Source organism: Podarcis erhardii, assembly GCF_964252035.2.
Source record: "Podarcis erhardii genome assembly, chromosome: 9".
Taxonomy (NCBI): domain Eukaryota; kingdom Metazoa; phylum Chordata; class Lepidosauria; order Squamata; family Lacertidae; genus Podarcis; species Podarcis erhardii.
In genome coordinates, this window is record NC_138512.1 from 28,141,712 (window position 1) to 28,166,616 (window position 24,905).

The following is a 24,905-nucleotide window of genomic DNA, read 5'->3' on the forward strand; positions in this document are numbered from 1 at the left end:
TTAGAGTAGACCCACTGAACATAATAGACTTAAGACTAACTTAAGAGGTCCCTTGATTTGAAGGGTCTGTTCTGAGTAGTATTCTGTGTCATTAGTTGAATGCAATTTTATTTTTCATTTAAAATATTTCAGCACCTAATATTTTCTACCACTTGAATGTGTGTGTGTGTGTGTGTGTGTGTGTATGTAGCTGCTTGCAAATGTACTTCCAAGTTTTTTCAGATTGTCAATTTTTTGTCTTTCTTTTTTAACAGGGAATATTGGAAACACTTTTAATATACATCCAATCTTAGGCAGTATTACCACTGCAAAAGAATTGGACCGCAACAGTCAGAATGAGTACACTCTGATGGTGAAGGCCACAGACAAAGGGAACCCTCCGAAGAGTGAAGTAACATCTGTGCACATTTCAGTCACGATCTCTGATAACGCATCACCAAAATTCACAATGCGAGAATATTCCACGGAAATAAGTGAAGGCAGCAGCATTGGCAGTTTCATTGGAATGGTCACCACATTCAGCCAGTCATCTGTAGTTTATGAGATAAAAGATGGTAATATAGGTGATGTCTTCACTATCAACCCAAATTCCGGTGTCATCACCTCTCAGAAGACACTCGATTATGAAATGTTGCCTTTTTATAGTCTGACTGTACAGGCAACCAACATGGCTGGTCAGTCCACGAACACTACTGTATTGGTGCATCTTCAAGACGAGAACGATAATGCACCAGCTTTTACGCAAGCAGAATACACAGGACTCATCAGCGAATCGGCTTCCGTTAACAGCGTGGTTCTGACAGACAGGAACGTTCCATTAGTAATACGTGCTACGGATGCTGACAAAGAAACAAATGCTTTGCTCGTCTATCAGATTGTTGAGCCATCTGCCCACAAGTACTTTGCCATCGATTCTAGTACAGGAGCCATTCGTACAGTAATGAGTTTGGATTATGAAGAGACAAGTATATTTCGCTTTTCGGTGAACGTGTACGACATGGGGACGCCCCGCTTATTTGCAGAATACGCAGCCAATGTTACCATTTACGTAATTGACATCAACGATTGCCCTCCTGTGTTCTCTAAAGATCTGTACGAAGCAACTGTTTTGGTACCAACCTATAAAGGAGTGAAAATTGTTACGGTCAATGCCACAGATGCTGATTCAGAAGTCTTTTCACAACTAATGTATTCTATCACTGAAGGAAACATTGGAGAAAAATTTTTGATCGATTCGAAGACTGGGCAGATAACCGTACAAAACACGAGTCAGTTAAGAAGCAGATATGAATTGACCATCAGAGCCTCTGATGGCCGGTTTTCAAGCACCACCTCTGTAAAAATTAATGTAAAAGAGAGCAAGGAAAGTCAGCTAAAGTTCTCGCAGAGTTCCTATAATGCTGTGGTCCAAGAGAATTCCACAGAGGCGAAAACAATAGCTGTTATCACTGCTATAGGGAGTCAAATAAATGAGCCTTTGTTTTATCATATTCTAAACCCAGACATTAGGTTTAAAATTAGCTACACTTCAGGAGTCCTTTCAACTACCGGAATACCGTTTGATCGTGAGCTGCAGGAATCTTTTGATATTGTTGTGGAAGTGACTGCAGAGCATAAGCCATCCCTAATTGCACATGTTGTGGTAAAGGTCACTGTAGAAGACATGAATGATAATGCCCCTGTTTTTGTCAACCTTCCTTATTATGCCACCGTTAAAATAGATACTGAAGTGGGCCAAGTTATTCGGTGTGTCACTGCTGTGGATAAAGACATTGGCAGAAATGGACAAGTGCACTATTACCTCAAGGAACACTATGGCCACTTCCAGATAGGAGATGCTGGCGAAATCTCTCTCAAGAAACAGTTTGACCCAGACACACTAAATAAAGAATATCTCCTCACTGTGGTCGCAAAGGATGGCGGAGAGCCGAGTTTTTCTGCTGAAGTGACAGTCCCTATCACGGTTGTGAATAAAGCCATGCCAGTATTTGAAAGAGCTTTCTACAGTGCAGAGATACCGGAAAACATCCAACTCCATAGTCCTGTTGTACATGTGCAAGCAAACAGCCCAGAAGGGCTCAAAGTGTTTTATAGCATCACAGATGGAGACCCTTTCAGTCAGTTTACTATAAACTTTAACACAGGAGTTATCAATACTTTTGCCCCTCTAGATTTTGAGTCCCACCCTGCCTACAAACTGAGCGTGCGTGCGACTGATTCCTTGACTGGAGCCCATGCCGAAGTGTTTGTTGACATAATAGTCGAAGACATCAATGATAATCCTCCCGTCTTTGCAGAGCAGTTTTATGTCACCACCCTTTCTGAGGCTTCGGTAATTGGAACATCTGTTGTACAAGTCAGGGCTACAGACGCTGATTCTGGAGCAAACAGAGGGATTTCTTATCACTTGGTACAAAACAACAGCGAGGGCTATGATTATTTTCACATTGATAGTAGCACTGGGCTCATTCTGACAGCAAGGGGTTTGGATTATGAACAGATTCAGCATCACACATTGCTAGTAAGAGCAATAGACAGCGGAATGCCTCCACTGAGCACGGACATTATTGTAAGCATTGATGTAACAGACCTGAATGATAACCCACCAGTCTTTAACCAGCTGCTTTATGAAGCTAACATCAGTGAATTGGCTCCCCGCGGGCACTTTGTAACTTGTGTAAAGGCCTCCGATGCGGACAGTTCAGATACAGAGAAGCTGGAGTATTCCATATTAACAGGCAATGATCATATGAATTTTGCAATCAATAGCAAAACGGGGGTCATCACCCTTTCAAACTTGCACAAACAGTCTCTGAAGCCCATTTACCGTCTTAATGTCTCTGTTTCTGATGGGGTCTTCAGAAGTTCCGCTCAGGTTCTCATAAATGTTATTGCAGCCAATTTGCACAGCCCTGTTTTTGGTCAGAATGAATATGAAGTGGAACTAGCTGAGAATGCTCCATTGCATACGCTGGTGACAGAAGTCAAAGCAACAGACAAAGATACTGGCAGCTATGGATACATCACATACCATATTGTGAATGATTTTGCAAAAGATAGGTTTTATACTAATGAAAGGGGGCAGATATTTACTCTGGAAAAGCTTGATCGCGAAACTCAAGCTGAAAAAGTAATCTTCATTAGGTTAATGGCCAAGGATTCTGGCGGGAAAGTGGCTTTTTGCAGCATCAACGTAATACTTACTGACGTTAATGATAATGCCCCTTTGTTCCGAGCAACAGAATATGAAGTAAACATTGGGTCTAGTGTTCCAAAAGGCACATCTGTCATCAAGGTTTTAGCTTCGGATGCCGATGAAGGCACCAATGCAGACATCACCTATACAATCGAAGCCGATTCTGAAAATGTTCAAGAGAATTTAGAAATCGATCACTTGACAGGCGTAATAACCACGAAAGAAAGTTTAATTGGTTTAGAAAATGAGTTTCTCACTTTCTTCGTCAGAGCGCAGGATGGTGGATCCCCCAAAAAGGATTCCAGGGTTCCTCTCTATGTTAGAATACTCCCCCCTGAAGTATCTCTGCCAAAATTTTCAGAACCATTTTATTCTTACACACTTTCTGAAGATACTCCGATTGGAACGGAGATTGACATTGTACGAGCAGAGCACACACAGCCGTTGCTGTACACCCTTGTTAAGGGGAATGCTCCTGAAAGCAACCGAGATGATTTTTTTGTGATAGACAAGCAGAACGGAAGGCTGAAACTTGAAAAGAGCCTTGATCACGAGACAACTAAGTGGTACCAGTTCTCAGTGCTAGCATACTATTTAAATGAAGAATACAGAGTTGTTTCCTCTGTTGACATAAGCATTCAAATAAAAGACGCAAATGACCACAAACCAATCTTAGAATCCGATCCGTATGAAGCGTACATTGTGGAAAACATGCCAGTAGGAACAAAAGTCATACAAGTGAAAGCACTTGACCAGGATTCGGGGATCAATGGGCAGGTAACGTACAGGCTAGAGACAGCACAAGATCCTGACATCACAGAGTCTTTTGCCATAAACATGGAAACAGGTTGGATTACTACACTGAGAGAGCTTGACCACGAAAAGCAGGACAAGTACAGAATTACTGTGGTGGCATCTGATCGTGCTGAGAAAATGCAGTTGTCATCCACTGCGATTGTTGAAGTTTCCGTGACTGACGTGAATGACAACCCTCCTCGCTTCACTGCAGAGATCTATAAAGGGACGGTCAGTGAAGATGACCCAACTGGAGGAGTCGTTGCTATTTTAAGCACCACGGACACTGATTCAGAAGATGCCAACAGACAGGTCAACTATTTTATTACAGGTAAACCTTTAGAAATGGTGACAAAATTATTTGGCTGTTGATAATTTTAAATCATTTATACATATACTATATATATATATATATATATATATATGTTTCTACAATTTTAAGCCTATAGTTTCCCTTTTCCATTTATTTATGAGATTCACTGTCATATTCCCCATACATGTATTGTTCCCTAAGGTGTCTCCGTAAGAGCTGAGACAAATTGATGAACCACAGCTCAGAAGCATTGCTTTAGTGTAGAATCACCTGCTGCAAGAAACACAGGGCTGTCACTGAAAATGGCAGCCCTGTATTAAATTCTTGTCCTGTTTTGTCTTCATGCTGTACTTTTGCCCATGCTCACATCACTGGCAATCAAACAGAAATGCACAGTGTGTTGACATAAGGACTTTGGGGATGCAGAAAACGTAACATTTTACAAGAAGTTACAGAAAGGGGAGACTTGAAATAGCGCCGTCATTTTGGGTGACACTGTCATGTATCTTACAATGTGGCAACCTGAATTTCTCCAATATGTGTTGTCTGCTTGGTTGATAGCCTTAGCCATTTGCACACATCGAGCACTGTTATCCGCATACGTATTTGCATCGTTTTATTCTCATGCTGCCTTTCCATAGTTAAAACCATGCTCAAAGCTTCTTGCAACATGAAAAACAACATACAGTTACAAATATAACAGAAGCAGTTGCAAACTACAAATAAAACACATCAAAAAGCACACAACCTGATTAAAACAATTTCCACGTAAATAATATCTAAACACAAAGATACAACAAATTAGCATTGATAACTGCAACAACCCCCCCCAAAAAACAACAAACCTAAATAATAATCCAACCCAATATAAATTTATAATTTCGTGGGCACAGTTGTATAATTGCTACATGATTGTATACCCAAAAAAGTATGAAGCATGAAAAAAAAAAGTATGGTTCTTTTTATGAATGTTGCGTATTTTGCAATGCTGTTTTTATTTGCAAAATTGCTAGTAATTGATTGCAAGCTTCAGGGTGTGTGTGTTGGGGGGACGGGGACACAACAACTCTCCAAGATATGGCTTTTGTATAGCAACAAGCTGTGTACCTGCTGTTGCATATCTCATCCCCTTCCCACAAAACATGTCAGAGCTGAGGGCATTGGTTATGAGTTTCCCACAAGTAACAGTGGCAACCAGTTATGGGGGCTGTTTGCTACTTACAAGATGAATCAGAAGCAGTGTTGCTATGAATACCAGTAATTGGCAAACATAGTGGGGAGATAGTGTTGTGTTCAGGTCTTGCTTGTGCGCTTTCCATGCAAGTATCTGGTTGTTGTGAAAACAAGATGCTAGACTGGAGGGGCAGTTTGGTCTGATCCAGCACAGCTGTTTGTATGCAAAGATTGGAATTCTGGAATGCAGTCTTTGCTCTCCTGAGGCTTTTATTACCAAAGGAGCAGTAATACTTTCTAAATATTATGAAATTTATTGCATTTATTGCTAAATAAATTTATTGCATTTATTGTTAAATAAATTTATTGCATTTATTGCTAAATATTATGAATTTTATTGCAGGTCTTGTCCCTTCACCCCTATAATGACGTTTTGCCATTTCTGATTTGAATTGCCTTCTAACTATCATTTGTCTAGGAGGCGATCCATTGGGACAGTTTGCTGTAGAAAATATCGAGAATGACTGGAAGGTATATGTCCGAAAACCTCTGGACAGAGAAGTAAAGGATAATTATCTTCTGAATATCACCGCTACTGATGGGATGTTCACAACAAAAGCTGTGGTGGAAGTCAAGGTCCTTGATTCGAATGACAACAGCCCTGTTTGTGAAAAGGTACTAGCATGGGGTTTGCGTGTACACATTTGCTTTCAGACTCAAATAAATACATTCTACATTTTGAAAATTATTAAGTAATTACTTTGGAAAAGGAAAGTTGGGAAAAATTCCACTACTCATCCTTGAAAGCTTTTAGTAACCTTTGCCTGTCAGTACATACTGGTGTTAATTATTTGCAGTTATGTGGAATATCTAGAAAACAGAAACAATATTTTGCTATTACCGTATTTTTCATTCTATAGGACACACTTTTCCCCCTCCAAAAATGAAGAGGAAATGTGTGTGCATCCTATGGAGCGAATGCAGGCTTTCACTGAAGCCTGGAGAGCAAGAGGGGTCGGTGCTCCCAAGGCTTGCGGATAGCAGCTTGCATCCCGAAGCCCGGAGAGTGCAAAGCTGGGCTCTCCGGGCTTCGGGCAGATATCCGCAATCCTTCTGAGCACGGGGGAGTTCCCACCGGGCTCCGAAGGCTTGCGGATAGCAGCCTGTTCTTCTGGGGGCTGGGGTTGGGGGAAGCTCGGGCTTCCCCCGCCCCAGCCCCAACCCCGCGCCTGGGGGGGAAGTAATTTTTTTTATTCCCCCCCAAACTAGGTGCGCTCTATGGGCCAGTGCGCCCAATAGAGCGAAAAATACGGTAATTATTTATTAATTAGATTTCAACATTGCCAAAGATCGCAGGGAGGTTTGCAATATAAAAACACAATAATATATATAGCATAAATAACAAAGAAAAACAATACCTTTTCCCCAGCTTAAAACGCCATAGGTGGTTTAATCATAGCTGTCAACTTTCAGATTTGATAATAAGGGATCAGCAGTCTCACCTATCCTGGGGATCCTTGAAAATAAGGGATCAGCAGTCTCACCTGTCCCAGGAATCCTTGAAAATAAGGGATCAGCAGTCTCACCTGTCCCAGGAATCCTTGAAAATAAGGGATCAGCAGTCTCACCTGTCCCAGGAATCCTTGAAAATAAGGGATCAGCAGTCTCACCTGTCCCGGGGACAGTCTATAGGATATCTAAGAATCCAGGATAGCAGCAGGAAGCAGCGGGAAACGGCGCTGGAATAAGGGAATTTCCTGCAAAAAAGGGGAAGGTTGACAGCTATGGGTTTAATTAGCCAAAGGTCTGGGAGTAGAGGAATGTTTTTGCCTGGTGCCTAAAGATAAATAACAAAGGGGCCAGGTGAGCCTCTCTAGGGGAAGCATTCCACAAGTGGGGAGCCACCGACAAAAGACCTGTTCTCGTGTCTCCCTCCCCCCGACCTCACATGAAGGAGGCACACAAAGAAGGGCCTCTGATTATGAATGCAGGGTCCAGGTTAGTTCAGATAGGGAGAGGCAGTTCTTGAAGTATGCTGGTCCTGAGCCGTTTAAGGCTTTGTAGTTCAAAACTTTATGAGTCAAGCTGCCTTGTAGTTAATGGAAGCTTCCATGGCCTAGTCCCTACCACAGGGGGCTACGTAAAATCCACACTTTCCTTGTGTCACTTCATAAACAACTTTTTGGACTTAATGTTATAAACAGGCCCAAGGAAATTTATTTAATTCTCCACAAAAAAACCAGTGAAAAACTAGACAGTGAAATAACAGTGAAGTAAAAGAATCAGAAGTACGATGGTACCTTGGTTTACGAACTTAATCCGTTCCAGAAGTCAGTTCTTAAACCAAAGAGGTTTTTAAACCAAGGCATGCTTTCCCATAGCAGCAGGGGACTCAATTTACAAATGGAACACACTCAACAGGAAGCGGAACATGTTCTTATTCCAAGGCAAAGATCACAAACCCAAACACCTACTTCCAGCTTTGCAGCATTCTTAATCCAAGTTGTTCATAAAGTAAGCTGTTCTTACACCAAGGTACCACTGTACAATATATTTTCATGTTTTGTGTTGCACGTTTCAAAAGCTTTTAATATCTAATCTTAATGATTCAATCTCTGTAGTGTCCAGATCTAGTTCCCTTAATGTGTTTTTTCAATGCTACTCTTAAAAACTTTTAGGCATTGTACACAGAGTCTGTCCCAGAAGATTCCCTGCCTGGCAAACTCATCTTGCAGGTCTCAGCCACAGATGCAGATATTCGTTCCAACGCAGAAATAACTTACACATTACACGGTCCTGGAGCAGAAGATTTCATGCTCAGTCCAGAAACAGGTAATATTCAGAAGATATTATAAGCTGTGCCATTATTTCTTCTGAAAGTTTGATTGATCAGTGCCCTATCCTTCCTGACCATACGAGCTGGTGAAAGTTGTAGCTGGAAACACCGGGAAGGCAGCGGATTGTGGAAAACTGCCTTACAAAACAATAATCTTCTTAAGTGCTGAAAAGATTGACATTTTGTTCAAGACAGGTTAGCAGTGTGCAGCCATCTTTAAATGTCAGATATCACTGCTGAATTATGCCACTAGGGGAATTTTGTTCTTTAAAAGATTGCTCGACTCAAACGTTTCCAGATCTTTGTTGGATGCTCAGCTCTTGTTTTTAAAGCCCTTTATTTGCTTTGTTTTTATTACTTTCATGCATAGGTGAGCTGAAAACACTAGGGGCACTTGACCGTGAGCAGAAATCAGTATATACTCTTATGGTCAAGGCATCAGATGGAGGAGGAAGGTTTTGCCAGGCTAAAATTATTCTGAATATAGAAGATATGAATGATAACACCCCAGAGTTCACAGCAGACCCATACTCCATCACAGTATTTGAGAACACGGAGGTGAAAACTCTGTTGACAAGAGTGCAAGCTACAGATGCTGATGCAGGTAAGATTTATTGAGTTGCATTTTTAATGCAATACCAACGCTGAAATCTAAATAATATTCGTTAGTTTGCTTTTTATATTTTCAGTCCAACCCTTTTTTTCAGATTGTGCTTCATAAAACACACACACATGCCAAACATGCTAAATTTTAATTGCTTAATCATGGTTGTAAATGTGCAAAACAAATTCTGCAGTTGTGGTGCAGCTGCTGTTTCCTCTTTCTCCCTCCCCTCCCCCTTCCCTCCCAATCTCCCTCCTTGCTATTCAACCATGTTGCTTACCCAGTGTTCAGAATTTGCTGCTATGGGTTGTGTGCTTTTCAACTCTGGGGTTCCTTGATGTGACTGCTGCAAGGGAGTGGTAGATGTGCTCTTGATCATGCGCCAAGTTCCATAAGGCAAAAGTTAGACTCTGCACTTGCCTGTTGGGCTTCCTGTGCAAATAGTGTACCCTAAACTGCACCCCAGAGTCATCTGCAGCAGGGATGGAGAATTGCACACCTCCAGCACCTGTGGATTCAGCCTGTGGCCTCTTCCTCATTAGCTCTGCCTGCCTCCTCAATCTCACAGATACTTTCATTCTAGCACTTAAGCTGCTGATTTGCATTTGGCCCTGTCCCCCTCCTCTCTGCTCCAGGCAACACCAAATCAGTTTGGTGAGGCTCATTTGTTAAGCAGAGCTGACAACATCAGAAAGGAAGGAAGGTGGAAAAGGGAAGTGCCAGCCAAAGAAAGCTCCACTAGAAAGGTTAGGGAGCGGGGGAAGTGTGTTCTCTATAAAGGGCTTGCCCCAATTGTATTGAATCAGCAGCTCTCAAAGCTTCCTTTATTTACCTTTCCCAGCAGGTTCTGTTCTTCAGTTGGCATTTCTGTTCTTCAGTAATCTGTTGTCTCATATCTTTATCCCATTTCTTTTTGATGCCCACCTCTGTATTGGATCAGGACATACACTTCATAATACAGTCATCTTTCCCCTGGGAATGCTTTTGTGGATACCTGGTACTCAGAGTGGGGGCACTCTTTAGGACGCCTTGGTCACAAATCAAACTTTAGTGCAGTTCTTTGTATGGTGTGTAATCACGATTGAGCAGGAACATATGCATGATTGCATGTTCCTCGTCTTTTCCCATCTTACGCAGTTCATTTTCCACCTTACGTTGTTCGTTTGTTCAGGGTTGTTGCTGAAGAAATGCGTTTTAGTATGCTACTAAGAACTTTGTTATGTTCTCTGTTTCCTTTTAATCATAGGATTAAATCGAAAGATTCACTACTCCCTGATAAATTCCGCAGATGGGCAGTTTTCTATTGATGAATTCTCTGGAATTGTTCGGTTGGAAAGGCCTTTGGATCGGGAGTTACATGCTGTGTATTCTCTGACTTTGAAAGCTGAGGATGAAGGTTCCCCAAGAAGGCTGTCTTCTGTTGGCACCCTTGTTATTTCTGTTCTGGATATAAATGATAACCCACCTGTCTTTGAGTACAAAGAGTACAGTGCAACTGTATCAGAAGACACAGTGGTTGGAATGGAGGTTCTTCAGGTCTACGCTGCTAGCCGGGACATTGAAGCTAATGCCGAAATCACCTATTCTATCATTAGTGGAAATGAACATGGAAAATTCAGTATTGATTCAAAAACAGGTAAACATTTGCAGCAGGGAAAAAAATCAGTTTCGGTAACCCAAACTTAGTATTCCCCTCACCAAATAATGTGTCTTCTTAAAACAACTGATTCAATGAGCTCATATTCTATTTATTTAAAGAACCTGTAGAAGATAGAAAATAAGTAAAATAGTAAAAAGTTTTGGAAAATGGTTATTACACTGTAACACTAGTTTTCAGTTGAGTTTTTTTTTATTATTATTTCTTTGCATGCTCCCCGAGGTAAGGGTGTTTTTCTTTTCTTTGTGGAAAAAGATACAAGTCCAAAATGCAAAAAGCTTCATGTTTATGAAATATATTTATGTGCTCAATTTATTTGCTTGCATAAACCCTGAATTGTTTGATATATTTAATTATTTTTTTTAGGGCAGTAATGGTGGGTGTTTTGTTCATGAGTAAATACTCTGTACTGTTGTTGGACTCTGTCTTTCTTGGGAGACCTTCGGGGGGTAAAGCCAAACCACTGGAGAGTTACAGCGCCTGCTGTGGCTGTAGAGACTGGTATGGCAGAGACATGTTTTATTGTAAGTGGGGCAGATGAAGGTGTCCAGTTTTGCTGTTACAGGTGCACCAGGGTGTTTCTTCCGTTCACTAAGTCATCATATATCCAGACTTCCAAGGACAAACACCATGAACAAGGAATGCAGCCAATTATGGGCATTGCTGTGCTACTTCCATAGAGGATATATGCAAACTGATCTAACTTGCCTTCATTTCCATGAGTCAAATTTTCAGCTATTTTCCTTGCTCCGCAAAGCAAAGAGTTGCAGCGGTGCATTATGATAGGCACAAAAGACATTTGAAAGCGCAGAAGCAGCCGCTGACCCTGAAATTACTTACTGAGTAATTTTGAAAGTTCCCTTTGTCTCCATATTTCCCTGAACAGAAAAGTGTCCTGACTTGTGGTTTGTTTGTTTTTCCCTTGTAGGTGCTATTTTTATTATTGGAAGCCTCGATTATGAGAGCTCGCCGGAGTATTATCTGACAGTGGAAGCCACAGATGGAGGGACACCTTCCTTGAGTGATGTTGTGACAGTAAATATAAATGTAACAGATATCAATGACAACACTCCTGCATTCAGTCAAGACACTTACACAGCAGTAATCAGTGAAGATGCTGAAGTTGAACAATCAGTTATTACAGTATGTAATTCAGTTTCCCTCATCCCCTGCCATTTTTGTGTGTGAGAGATAGAGATAGAGAGTGCATGCTCATGTGTAGACTTATGGAATAAAAATCTATATGGAAAGCCTAAAATTCTTTAGTGAAAATTGTAAAATATTCTGTATTTCAGATGCATTTTCCATGAAATGAAAGGGAAAATAATTCAGCTGACAGTTGTTCATTTTGAACATTGCATTTTTCATTGAGTCCGTAGTATGCTAAACCAAAATCGTGAGATTTTGAAAGTGCACCCCTTGTCTATTACCTTGACTTGTTTTTAAATGGGAATTTGATTCCCTCTAGGTTATGGCAGCAGATCCTGATGGGCCTTCGAACAACCACATTCGCTACACAATTATAGATGGCAACCAAGGGAGCCCTTTCACAATTGACCCCACCTTGGGTGAAGTTAAGGTGGCAAAACCTCTCGACAGAGAGAAGGTAAGCTGCTACGTTTTGAGATTCAAGGTATGGCTTTCCAAGCGTAAGAGAGTGGCATAATCTCCATTTGTTCCATGGGGTTTTTAAATGGGTAATTTTAGAAAAGGTTGGGGGAAAGACCTGAGTGTGCCAGAGAGAGGAAAGAGCTGGTTATGGCTGGTTATTCTCTCAAAGCAGTTCTTAAGTTGGGGGAAGGGATTGCGCAAGTCTCAAGCCTATCTGGAAATCAGAACCTTTGATTTTGGAGCCCTTCTTATCAATACCGCTGTTTGTAGATGTCATCCATAATTGTAGCTGATAATGCCAACAGCAGTTAAATATTATTGGTTTTGCATTTGGCAGTTTTGTAACGACAGTTAATAAAAGTAAATAAAAGTGTATATGAGGCAGCAGATGCGAACAGGGCATTTCACTACAGAAGATTATAGCAGGAGGTGCAGTACTTATGAAAGTAACTTTGCTCAGATACCATGAGTCCATGTCTCCTAAACTATGGTTTGCAGGGTTAGGATTGTGTTTTGTCTTGCATGCTCCTCCCTCCCCTCCCTCCTTTCCTCACATGTGGGTTTCCTTCTCCACATCCTAATTGTCTCCTACCATATTTTGCTGTGACAACAGAATTGACAAATTGCAATTAGGATCTTTACCTCTAAACCAAGGTTTGTAATCTTGCTTCAAATCATAGTTTGGAAGCAAGGTGGTAACTATGGTTTACTGATTTGGACATCTCTAGGAAATGATGGAGGGAAACTGTGTAATAAGAGCATAGGAGACTGTATCATTTTTTAAAAAATTTGGTTTAGAGAATTGGGTTCATGATAGGAAAGCAGAGATGATGTGCAGATAATGTCTAAACAGTGAATGTGTGAAGACAACAAGCACTCTCACTGTATAAGATCCCAGATAGACCATACAAAATGCCATAATGCAACAGCAAGAAGAATATACAGGTTCTAATATTGTTTAATTTCTTTTCTTTTTTTAATTGTCTATTTTTCTTAATATCTCCATGTGCTTCACTCTTAAGGTTTCTGGTTACACTCTGACAGTTCAAGCATCTGACAACGGAAACCCGCCTAGAGTCAACACAACTACAGTTAATATTGATGTATCTGACGTAAATGACAACCCACCAGTGTTTTCCAAGGAGAACTACAGCATTATTATCCAGGTAATTTATATATCACACAGAGAACAGACACGCTAATGGGAAACACAGTTGTGTGGATTGTCAGGAAGAGGACCACACCTTGGTCATTGCCACCAAGGTCCTGGGCAGTGCTTTTTTCTCTGGGGGTACTTAAGGATATGCAGTACCGTGACCTTTTTTTCTAGAAGAAAAACACTGGTCCTGTAGTATATTAAAATGTTAATATTTTTATTTCAGTTTGAAGTTTTGGAAGTAATGGTAAGCAAAATTTGGCTTGGCTTACTAGCCAGACCACTTGTGTCATCACTGAACCCTCTGTGACTTGGTTCCCATAGCTGGCACAGGTAATTCAAGGAAGGAATAAGTCCTTTTGGTGGGGTTTTGAAGACAGGGCAAACAGCACCTCTCTGTTGCTGTGTCCTACAAAAACCCAGTGAGAAAGGAAAGAAACCACCCCTCTGCTCCCCAGAAGGAGTATTCTTTTATTTCCTTTCTGTGGGGGTTTGGCAGGAAGCAAAAGAGGTAAGTCGAAGCTGGTGCCTTTTGTCAAAGCACAGCTTCTGGGGATGGAAGCTATCTCCCACCCCTACCGCTGCCACCATTTTCTGCAGAGGAAAGAAGAGATCATATTGTTCTTACTAGTTGAGCAGGAAAGTGCCGGCCATGCCTTCCAGCTTCCTCCTGCAAGAAAAGCTAATGGGAGGAGGGAAAGAAATTGCTGCTGCTTTTCTCCATGGGGAATGGGTATTAAAGGAGGTGGCCTTCTTCTCTTCCCATTAGGTTTTTGCAAGAGGCAGCAACAAGGCACAGCTGCTGTTTTCTGCAAAAGCCCGTGCTTTTGAGCAAAATGATTTTTCATTTCCTTCCCATTCTTTCCCCCCATGCTGCGCACTGGACTTTGGGAGCATGGACTTGTAAAATGTCTCCCCACTGCCTCCTGAAAAGAAAAAGAAAAAGCAAAAACAGGAAGGGAAATAAATTACCCCATGTTGCAGCCTCGGAGAAGAAAGAGGGTATTTTCCCCCTCCCTGTTCCTGACAGTTTTGTGCAGGACGTTACAGCATGGTGCTGCTGGTACTTTTTACAAAAGCCCAACTTTTGGGAGAGAAAATGCCTTTGCTTTCCTCCCTGAACAACAGGGGAAGGGAAGAAAGTTGTGTTTCCAAAAGCAGGGCATAGGCGCACACCACATCGTGGAGGGTTACTGTCTTACAGTAAGCAGCTTTATTGAATCCTCTATATTACGAAAAGCACTTCATTGATTCTGTAATGTTGATTTGCTGGAAAGCAGTAGTTAGTGAGTAATCAAGAGTGGCAATTGTTAACAATTTGCAGGGACCTTGGGCTGTGATCAAAATAGGCACCCTTCGATTAGTTTGTTAACAGCCTTGTGTTTACTCCCAAATCTAAACTGATGCACCAAGAAGCAAGTTTGTACAGTCTCATCTGAAGGCTGGAATTGGAATGGGAAGGAATCTTGGATTTTCCATTACTCACTGACCAACAATGATGTGTAGATGCACTTTGAAAGGAGAGAGCTGGTAGTGTTGATTGAGCTGAAGAACAGCAGAGAGATGTTGGCGAATGTGCTCTTATAAATGGTTTGGGGGGTTTTTTTAACGGTACACAGAGAGTTTATTGTGTAGTAGGCTAGGAAAGAAGCAGCTTGGTGGAGTTGAATCCAGTTTGCCCAACGTATCCATTCCTCTTATAATAATGCAACACAGTACAATGCTGAATCTTTGATTTCAGTATGGCAAAAATAAGTCATAGAAGCAGAGGTTCTAACTGTGCCAACATAACCGAGTCTATTGCCTCGGACACGATAGGGTTACAGCATAAATGTATGAACCAGACAAAGAATGGGAGACAGTGAGCTTTGTCCTCCTTTTAACCAGATAGGAAGTGGAATGACAGAGAGATTAAGAGATTTACTTCACAAGAAGGTTACAACACAGGCAGGAAGTAATCCTGGATCTTTTAGCTCTCAGCTGTTTTACACATAAGAATTGTCCTAATAGGTCAGCTCAGTATTTCATTCTGCTCTGCAGCCTACCTCAGCAGTGGCCGTTTTAGAGAAAGTGCAGCAGAGTTACGTCCCAACTGTGGAGTGAATCAACTATTCCCATGCATTTTTCCCCCTTTCATTTTCTCTTTATGTGCCTGCCATGGCCTCTCATAGGCTCTAGGCACAGAGATTGAGATTAGTCATAGAGTCTCATAGAATTATAGAGTTTGAAGGGACCATAGGTAAAGGGACCCCTGACCATTAGGTCCAGTCATGGCCGACTCTGGGGTTGCGGCGCTCATCTCACTTTATTGGCTGAGGGAGCCGGCATACAGCTTCTGGGTCATGTGGCCAGCATGACTAAGCAGCTTCTGGCGAACCAGAGCAGCGCACGGAAGCGCCGTTTACCTTCTCATCTGGAGTGGTACCTATTTATCTACTTGCACTTTGATGTGCTTTCGAACTGCTAGGTTGGCAGGAGCAGGGACCGAGCAACGGGAGCTCACCCTGTCGCGGGGATTCGATCCTTCTGATCCGTCCTTCTGATCAGCAAGCCCTAGGCTCTGTTGTTTAACCCACAGCGCCACCCACGTCCCACTGAAGGGACCATAAGGATCATCTAGCCCAAACTCCTGCAATGCAGGAATCTTTTGCCCAGTGTGGGTCTTGAACCCACGATTCTGAGATTAAGCGAATCATGCTCTACCAGCTGAGCTACCCTAGCAGGTCTAAGTACCCTAAAAAAAAAACCCTTTCCTCGGGAAATCTGAAGCAGGCTCTTAAAGCAGAATTTAAGTTTCCTGGGGACAGGCATTGGGTTGTATTGAGCGAACTTTTATTCAGAGGAGACCTAATGGACAGGACTAACTATAAGTTCATTGATCTTAATGGATCTACTCTGGGTAAATGTTAATTGAATACAGCCTGTTATGTTTTTTCACATAATATTATCTACCTGGTCATTTAGAAGATGCTAGTATAGCCTATTAATCAGAAAGAAATCGCAGGAAAAGTAGAAAGTTAAGATGTCCTTTTTTTTCTTCAAGTCAGTAAATTAGTTTGGCTCTGTTTCTCCAGGGTGTCTTTTCCTGGTGGCTCAATGGTACTTAGTGGCATTCAGCATATAACCAAGCCAGGTTATGTAATGTGAAAGGAAAATCCAATGTCTGTCTAAAAAACCTGATATCCTGTTCTTGCTACCTTTTTTTATATTGGTGTGCCTCTTCTTCTGTTCTCTTGTGTTCCTTTCTCTAAGAAAGAGACAGAGCAAAGGACAACAGTGGAGAGATAGGAACACAGAGATATAAAACTGACCACTTTCCACCTGACTCCCTATCCCTTTCAGCACGTCTTTCTTTCTCTCTCAGTCGGACTCACTTGACACCAGGTTGTCCTTCTCTTTCCCAGCAGATTCCATTGCACAATTCGCCATATTTTGTTTTCCAACTTCTTCAAGCTCAGTTGGGATGGGGCTTTTGGGGAGGGGTGGAGTACAGGGTTTCAAAAGCTTTTTAAATTTTTTAATAAATATGCTCAATTTTAAACAACTTAGGTTTAAACTGGTCTTATTTACATTTTTTTAGTTATATAAAGTGCATATTATTTTGAGTTAAAGTAAAAAAAAGCTTCAGATGAATGGAAATTCAAAAACATGTCGTTTTTGGAATGAATGCAGGAATTGTTCCCATAGGGCCTTTTTTTCCCCTTGGGGTTTTTATTTTGGGGAGGGGGGCTTCAAATCTTGGGACTCCCAAGAATTTGCTTATAACTCCCATTTTTTGTGTGGCTGCTGCTGTTTTGGCTACCTAAGCAATGTCATCTAGTATATAAGAAGAGTGAACAGATTATTTTTTGCTTACTTTACTTGCTGCTACAACTTCTTCTTTTTTCTTTTATAGGAAAATAAGCCAATTGGGTTTAATGTCCAGCAGCTGATGGTAACAGACAAGGATTCTTCCCACAATGGGCCACCTTTCCATTTCACCTTTGTCAGTGGGAATGAAGACAGCGCTTTTGAGATCACTCAACAAGGAGTACTTACAACTGCTATTCAACTAAAACGCAAAGTGAAGGATCATTATTTTCTTCACGTTAAGGTGCAAAGTGTTCACAATATGGTGCTTGAAATGTATTGTAACATTTGTGATGGGGAAGGGAATACGTGTGTGTGTGTGTGTGTGTGTGTGTGTGTGTTTAAAACGTTTTACCCCACTTCTTAGCTGAGAAAGCTCTCAGAGTGAGTTATAGATCAGTGAAAAAGAGAAAGGCTTCCAGATGAACTTACAATATTTGTGAGTGCTGCTTTGTATTCCAAGTAGTGATTTAGTGTGGAATGGTATAAATCAGTTAACACTAATCTGAAGTATACTTCGCTGTGACTATACTGAAAGCTACTACTACACTACCCAGTACTGCTCTTGACTGAGGCATGACATGGCAATTAAAGAAACTTCTTGTAAGCATAGGTTTCTTCCCATGGCAGATGCACCTGCACAAAATTCATTCATTCATTTTTGCTTTTATATCTCTCCTTCCCTTCAAATAACTCCAGGGGAAATACATGGCTCTTCCCCTCTCCGTACTGCCCTCACAACAACCCTGAGAGGCAACTCCAGCACTGAAGTAGTGAGCTCATGCAGGATCCTGGCTCCTTTCCCCTGAACATGTAAATTATAAGTTTCTCCAGCTGCACCCTGTTCATCTGAGTAGTTGTTTCAATAAGGGTCCTGCTGTTACTTGTGGGAACCATCTCTTAAGTCATGTGCATTAAGAGTTCAGAGTACCAGCTCAAGAGGGCAAAAACCTCACCACTATTTAAGTTGAACTGGAGGGAGCAGAGAGAATTCCTTCCTAATCTAAAAATAGATGACTTGTGATTATAATGGCGTGTGTAGTAACATATTTAGGAGATTCGTAATTGGATAACTTGTCAGTATCTCAAGAAATACATTCATTGAATAGTTTTGTGTGTGGCTCTGTGATTCCTGGGAAAAGAATAGCTTTCTTTGAGTTTAGATCTCGAAGGGGGAAAAGCTTTCAAAGTGCCATCTGCTGTTTGAAACGGGTTACTTCATTGCTAATATTTACCATAAAACACTGTGGCAGGTTTACCAGTAGCTTCTTCAAGAACCATTGGCAACTCTTTGGAAATAGTTCCAGTAGGTGGAGCGCCGCACATGCATGGATGGTTCTTAATTGCGATCCAGAAGTTGGAAGCAAATTGCACTATTTTAATGTGGCAGCTCTTCGCTGGTCAATTCTTCTGTACAAAGCATTCATTAAAGACCTTGAACTCTTTAATAATCATATAAAGCTTCTAGTTAAAAGCTGATGAAATTGAGCAGAAACTCAATGCTTGTGCATCGTTTTCCACTAGGTGGCTGATAATGGAAGACCTCAGTTGTCATCTTTGACTTACGTGGACATTAGGGTCATTGAGGAAAGCATCCATCCTCCAGCAATTCTGCCCTTGGAAATCTTCATCACAACCTTTGGGGAGGAATATTCTGGCGGTGTCATTGGAAAAGTACATGCAACTGATCAAGATGTTTATGACACTTTGACGTACCACCTGGATCCCAAGATGGACTCAGTGTTCTCTGTCTCTGGCACAGGTGGTAAGGTGATAGCTCACAAAAGGCTAGATGTAGGACAATACCTGCTGAACGTTTCCGTTACAGATGGAAAGTTTACTACCGCAGCTGTCATTTCAGTTCATATCAGGCAAATCACGCAGGAACTGTTGAACCACAGTATAGCTTTCCGTTTTGCCAACCTTGCCCCCGAGGAGTTCATCGGTGACTATTGGCGCAATTTTCAGAGGGCTCTGAGGACCACCTTGGGAGTCAGAAGAAATGACATACAGATCATTAGCCTGCAACCGTCTGATCCTCCATTGAACCTTGACGTGCTGCTGCTTGTAGAAAAGTCTGCTGGTTCTCAGCATTCAACCAGAGCCCTACTCCATAAGATCAACTCCTCCGTGGCTGACCTTGAAGAGACCTTGGGCGTCCGGATACTCAACGTTTTCCTCAAGCTGTGTTCGGGCCTGGATTGCCCTTGGAAATTTTGTGAAGAAAAAGTGACCCTAGATGAGAACATCATGTCAACCCACAGCACTGCCAGGCTGAGTTTTGTCACACCGCATCACCGGAGAACTGCAGCCTGTCTTTGTACAGGTAAAGTAACCATACAAAGTATGCTGGAAAATAAATTGCGTATGAGCTTTCACATCGCAGAGGGTTTAATTGCACTCCTTACTTTTAAGGCTCCAGTCTTAAGCCTAGCAATTTCATGAGATAGGGAAGATGTACCTGGTAGTTATTCCTTTAGCTAATAAGGTATCTCTTAAGCACTTGAAGAATTTCATTTTTGCCTTCCATTGTCTTTAAATGGATTCTGCACAAGATCTTCGGCATAGATTTTGAGGGGAAATTCTACTAGTACCTTTGGGGAAATAGCGTGCCCTTGAAAAAAGTGGATCAGCAGCCTTAAGGGATATGGAAGCAGTTAAAATATATGTTCGGCTTTAGCTAGGTAACATTTTAGGATAGCGTCATGTCGGGAGAAGAAAGTGTTGCGGTGTCAGGTGAGCAGTTCTCCCAGCTGGAGCTCATATTATAGCAGTTTAAGAATCCCATGTCTCCTGTAATTTCTTGCTTATTTCCTTGTCACCTACTTTAACACAGCTATAATTTTCATCACCCGTTGTGCCTGGAGAATATTAGGCTTTCAGTTTTAGGAGTCGTTGCATTAAAAAAAAAATTGCCATGTTTGGGAAGAATGTGATAAAAATAAAACCTTGCTCTATTTATATATAACTATTATCTATATTTACAGAAGGAAGCTGTCCCCTTGTGAGCAGTGCCTGTGAGGGGAATCCGTGCCCTGAAGGTACAGAATGTGTAGCAGATCCCAGAGAAGGAAAGTTTACTTGCATTTGCCACGGAAGCAACAATGCCCAGTGCCCTGGTAAGATTTTAACTCCTAATACCATTCAGCTTTGTCTTCAGCCTTCTTGCTGAGAAATGAAGCTTTGAGTCATAGCCCTCTCCTTCTCCTTTTTTAAAAGTATCAGTTGGACCATCAGTGACTTTTACTGGAAGCAGCTACATGAAGTATCGCCTCATGGAAAACGAGAACAAGGAAGAAATGAAGCTCACTATGAGACTCAGGACATACTCTACTCAAGCGGTTGTTATGTATGCCCGAGGAACGGACTATAGCATTTTAGAGGTGTGTTAGTTTCAAATGCTAGAAGCCTTAAACTGTGCAAAAAACTGCCTTAACACACTCACTTTGAAATCTAATTTGCACCTAAATTGTCCCAGGCTTAGAATGAATCATTTTATTCCAACCAACGACATATAACTGAACACCCTGTAAATAAGCAGGCAATAGACAGTACATATTTAGTAAAGTATGTGATGCCTTCTACAGTATTGGAAATGATGCTTAAATATTCCAACTGCTGACAGTTTATAGACAAATATGCCCCACGTTATTATGCGTGCCCCACGTGTGCCCATGCCCCTTTCACCCAGCATCACCTCGTGAGTAAGGAAGCAAGGTGGTTTCAGTCTGGATCCTGCAGGTGCATCACTTATTAGTGGCAACGGGAGGTAACGCTGCAAATTGCTGCAAATGTAAATGAAGCTGGGGGACAGAGAGAGAGGACATCTGTTTATGTGTTGGCTTTTCTCTTTGCTTAGATCCACCATGGGAGGCTGCAGTACAAATTTGACTGTGGAAGTGGCCCTGGGATTGTGTCTGTGCAGAGCACGCAGATCAATGATGGCCAGTGGCATTCGGTGTCCCTTGAAGTTGATGGGAACTATGCCAAGCTGATTCTGGACAGGGTCCACACCGCGTCTGGCATTGCTCCTGGCACTTTAAGGACACTGAACCTGGACAACCATGTGTTTTTTGGCGGTCACATTCGGCAGCAAGGCGCAAGGCATGGAAGGAGCCCGCAGGTTAGCAATGGCTTCAGAGGCTGTATGGATTCCATAGTACTCAATGGCCAAGAATTGCCCCTGAACAGCAAACCACGGAGTTACGCACACATGGAAGAATCTGTGGATGTATCCCCTGGGTGTTTACTGACTATGACCGAGGATTGTTCAAGTAGTCCTTGCCAGAATGGGGGCATTTGTAACCCACTACCCAGTGGAGGTAAGTTTGGCGCTTTTTCACAGTATTTGCTTTGTATTAAGTAGTGGGTGCTCTTTACATTCTTGGTGGCTGAATTAATGATACGGTGGCCAGAGTATTTGAGTTCACTTAAATGAGAAACTTCATTTCTTACTAGCAGAAAGAACTTATTTGAGATATTTTACTTACTGTCTATAGGCCTATATTTCACCAAGCATTCATTTTACAACAGAAATATAAATATAATGTCCTATTGTTGGGCTGCACAGCTGACAGCACAAGCAGCTCTAGATTTAAGAATTGTGTTTACTTTGGAGAATAAAACATTTTAAAAAATGCTTTGAGCATGAAAATGAAGCTTTGTACATCTTAGGACATTGCAAGCCTCCTTGCGTTATTTGAGTCTTGTCCTTCCTTTTTTACCAGGTAAAATAAGCAGAAACTAGTTGGGGGCCTTTTCAGTGTTAGCTCCAGGATGGAAATTGTTATGTCCTTTGGATTATAGCAACTTAGTAAGTCCTGAAATGGCTATAGTTTAAGTTATGATCCTATAAATTGGTTACACCAGCGAAACACTTCATTATAGCTTATTGTCTGGCTGTCTGCAACTTCTTAGTAGCTTAGGATTGCTTTCATATTGTGATTATGCTCAAAATAACATTAGTTTTTGTTTTTCATGGGTTTTGAGAAGATCTCATAGAAGGTTGGTTCCATGTGTTACAGAAAACAGTGTTTCGCTTTGTGGGTACCTGTGACATCTTTTTAATACTGTTTTTATTGCAGGTTATTTTTGTAAATGTGCACCTTTATTCATGGGCACTCACTGTGATTTAAGCGTCAACCCATGTGCTTCCAACCCGTGCCTTTATGGCGGCACTTGCATTTCCGTCAGTGATGATTTCATCTGCCAGTGCAGAGGACTGTACACTGGTCAGAGGTATGGCTTCTTTGCTAGCAGAATAGAATTCATAGAATCATAGAATCATAGAGTTGGAAGAGACCACAAGGGCCATCAAGTCCAACCCCCTGCCAAGCAGGAAACACCATCAGAGCACTCCTGACATATGGTTGTCAAGCCTCTGCTTAAAGACCTCCAAAGAAGGAGACTCCACCACACTCCTTGGCAGCAAATTCCACTGTCGAACAGCTCTTACTGTCAGGAAGTTCTTCCTAATGTTTAGGTGGAATCTTCTTTCTTGTAGTTTGGAGCCAGTTTGGAATCTTCTTTCTTGTAGTTTGGAGCCATTGCTCCATTAAACCTATGGTATTTTTTTCCAAGTTATGTTTTGCCTTTAGAATAAACACTCCCTGGTAATCCTCTGAGACAGTTTAACACATTGCATTTTCTTAAAGTGTAGGGCCAAGATGTTTTACATGTACACTTGAAAAGATAAAGGGTGAGCAATGAGTAGAAACATTCCAATGGTGACTTTGCACCAATGAAAAGCGCTTCCACTCACACGGGGCAGGCACCTGTTCTTTTTTTTCTTTTTTCTTTTTTTTTTTTGCAATCCCCTACCTACTGCTGCCTTCAGTGCCATATCCCATACTATTCCAGAGGATCCCCCCACTTTCAAAACAGCTTTTCATGGATGGCTTGAAGGACTACAATGAGATGTGGAAATCAGTAAAAAAAAATGAGTGTCTAGTCTTCCCCCAGAGGAAATGTTTTCTGCCACCATGGGAAGCAACCCATACTCATCAGGAATCCCAGATTGTGTGTGCATCTTTTGAGTGAATGGTTTCATTCACAAACCCAAGTTTTATTTCCATAAGATGTGAAAAGGCCCTTTATGTCACGTGCTACCATGTCTTACTTGGGGGACTTGGTCCTGCAAGCCTTTGGGCACATTTGCAAGCATGGGAGTCAACCCAACATTGCTTGTACCTGAGGGTCAACATCAACACTCATGTTATTCATAGCTTTGAAGAAAACTGACAAGATCTGTTCTCTTTTTTTCCATTTCCAGGTGTCAGATTGGTCCATATTGCAAAGACAACCCATGCAAAAATAGTGGGAAGTGTATTGATAGCTTAGATGGACCTGTTTGTGAATGTGAAGCAGGTTTTCATGGAGACAGGTGGGTAGCTTTGTACTGTTCATAACCCTTACAAAGATTAGCATATAGGATGAATCTTTTTATTTTTAAAGTGTATATTTACTATCGGAGGCTGTAGTACAAATTTGATTGTGAGAATGGTCCCAGAATTGTGTGTCTACAAAGCATTCAGCTCAGTGATGGCCAGTAGCATTTAGTGTTGCTTGAAACTGATGGGGACTATGCATCTGGTATTGCTCCCATCCTCCAAGGACGACACCAAACACTCTCTCTCTCTCTCTCTCTCTCTGTGTGTGTGTGTGTGTGTGTGTACGTACAAAAGAGGTCTCCTTGATTATTGAGGCATGTATTACAGATGTTAGCACCTTTTTCTTCATTGCATTATAGCATAATATTAAATCTTCAGAAATATTGTTTTACTAGAAAACAGCAGAAGGCAAATAAACTGGGATTAGCTCTCCTTTGCGGTTTCTCTTTTATCTTTCACGATCAGGGATTTGTACTGATCATTCTGTACTTCAGGGGGAAGAACATAGATGCACTAGAATTAGCATCCTTTTGCTCGCAGTTTTAAATGGTAAAATGTTCACATTTGAACAGGAACCAAGGAGGTAATTTTGCTATGGAAGTTTTAGAACATTTCTGCAGATCATTTGAAATGCAATTTTAAGTTGATTTACCTTCCCCCTCCCTACATATTTGGCTTCTTTTCTTTTTTTTAATATAATGAATTGGTTTCTTTCTCCAAGCAATGGAATACTTCCTGAATTCCAGTATTTAAAGAGATTTTGAAATCTTCTGAATTTCTGAGCCAGTGTTGTCCAGTGAGCACTGCCAGGACCTGAGAAGCGTGGTTTGATGTTATTGGCTGGTGTCCTTGAAGCTGCATATACAGCCTTATCAGCTAAAGAAGGCAAAGCGCCACAAGTGCAAACTGTTAGTGGAGACTGAATGCACTCCATCCTTCATCTGCAAAAATAGGAAAAATGGTGGCCTGCCACACCAAACATGAGTGAGAACTCGTGTTTAGAGTCCCCTATGTAGTGCAGTATTTCACCACCACTATGATGCTCTCACAAGGCAGTCCAGCAAAGTTGTCCCGAGAAGTTTGGTTTTGGAGTGGTTGTTTTTTGCCTTGGCTTTCTGCGGTAACCCGTTACAACTTACCTACTAAACTCATTGGGGATAAAATAGCTCACATGTGTAGCAACTTGGCTGCCACTTTGTTTGCAGTATGGTAAACGAATGTGTCCAGTTGTGTAATTTCAGTTCATGGAAGAATGCATTTTCCTGAATTCAAAACACATTTTTGTTGGGGTGGGGCTACTTGTGAGGCAGCTTGGTGCACCGTGTA

General features: G+C 41.6%; 1 protein-coding gene across 1 annotated transcript in view; it reads left to right on the forward strand.

Moving 5' to 3' along the window:
* Positions 1 to 24,905, forward strand: part of FAT1 (FAT atypical cadherin 1) — a 113,994-nt gene that overhangs the window by 73,974 nt on the left and 15,115 nt on the right. The window contains 15 exon segments of the mRNA XM_081875550.1: positions 255 to 4,322; positions 5,956 to 6,152; positions 8,156 to 8,309; positions 8,684 to 8,917; positions 10,164 to 10,553; positions 11,503 to 11,717; positions 12,043 to 12,180; positions 13,208 to 13,351; positions 17,237 to 17,434; positions 18,715 to 19,516; positions 20,178 to 20,309; positions 20,410 to 20,573; positions 21,050 to 21,512; positions 22,275 to 22,428; positions 23,462 to 23,572. Of these exon segments, the coding sequence (XP_081731676.1) occupies positions 255 to 4,322; positions 5,956 to 6,152; positions 8,156 to 8,309; positions 8,684 to 8,917; positions 10,164 to 10,553; positions 11,503 to 11,717; positions 12,043 to 12,180; positions 13,208 to 13,351; positions 17,237 to 17,434; positions 18,715 to 19,516; positions 20,178 to 20,309; positions 20,410 to 20,573; positions 21,050 to 21,512; positions 22,275 to 22,428; positions 23,462 to 23,572 (7,564 nt within the window).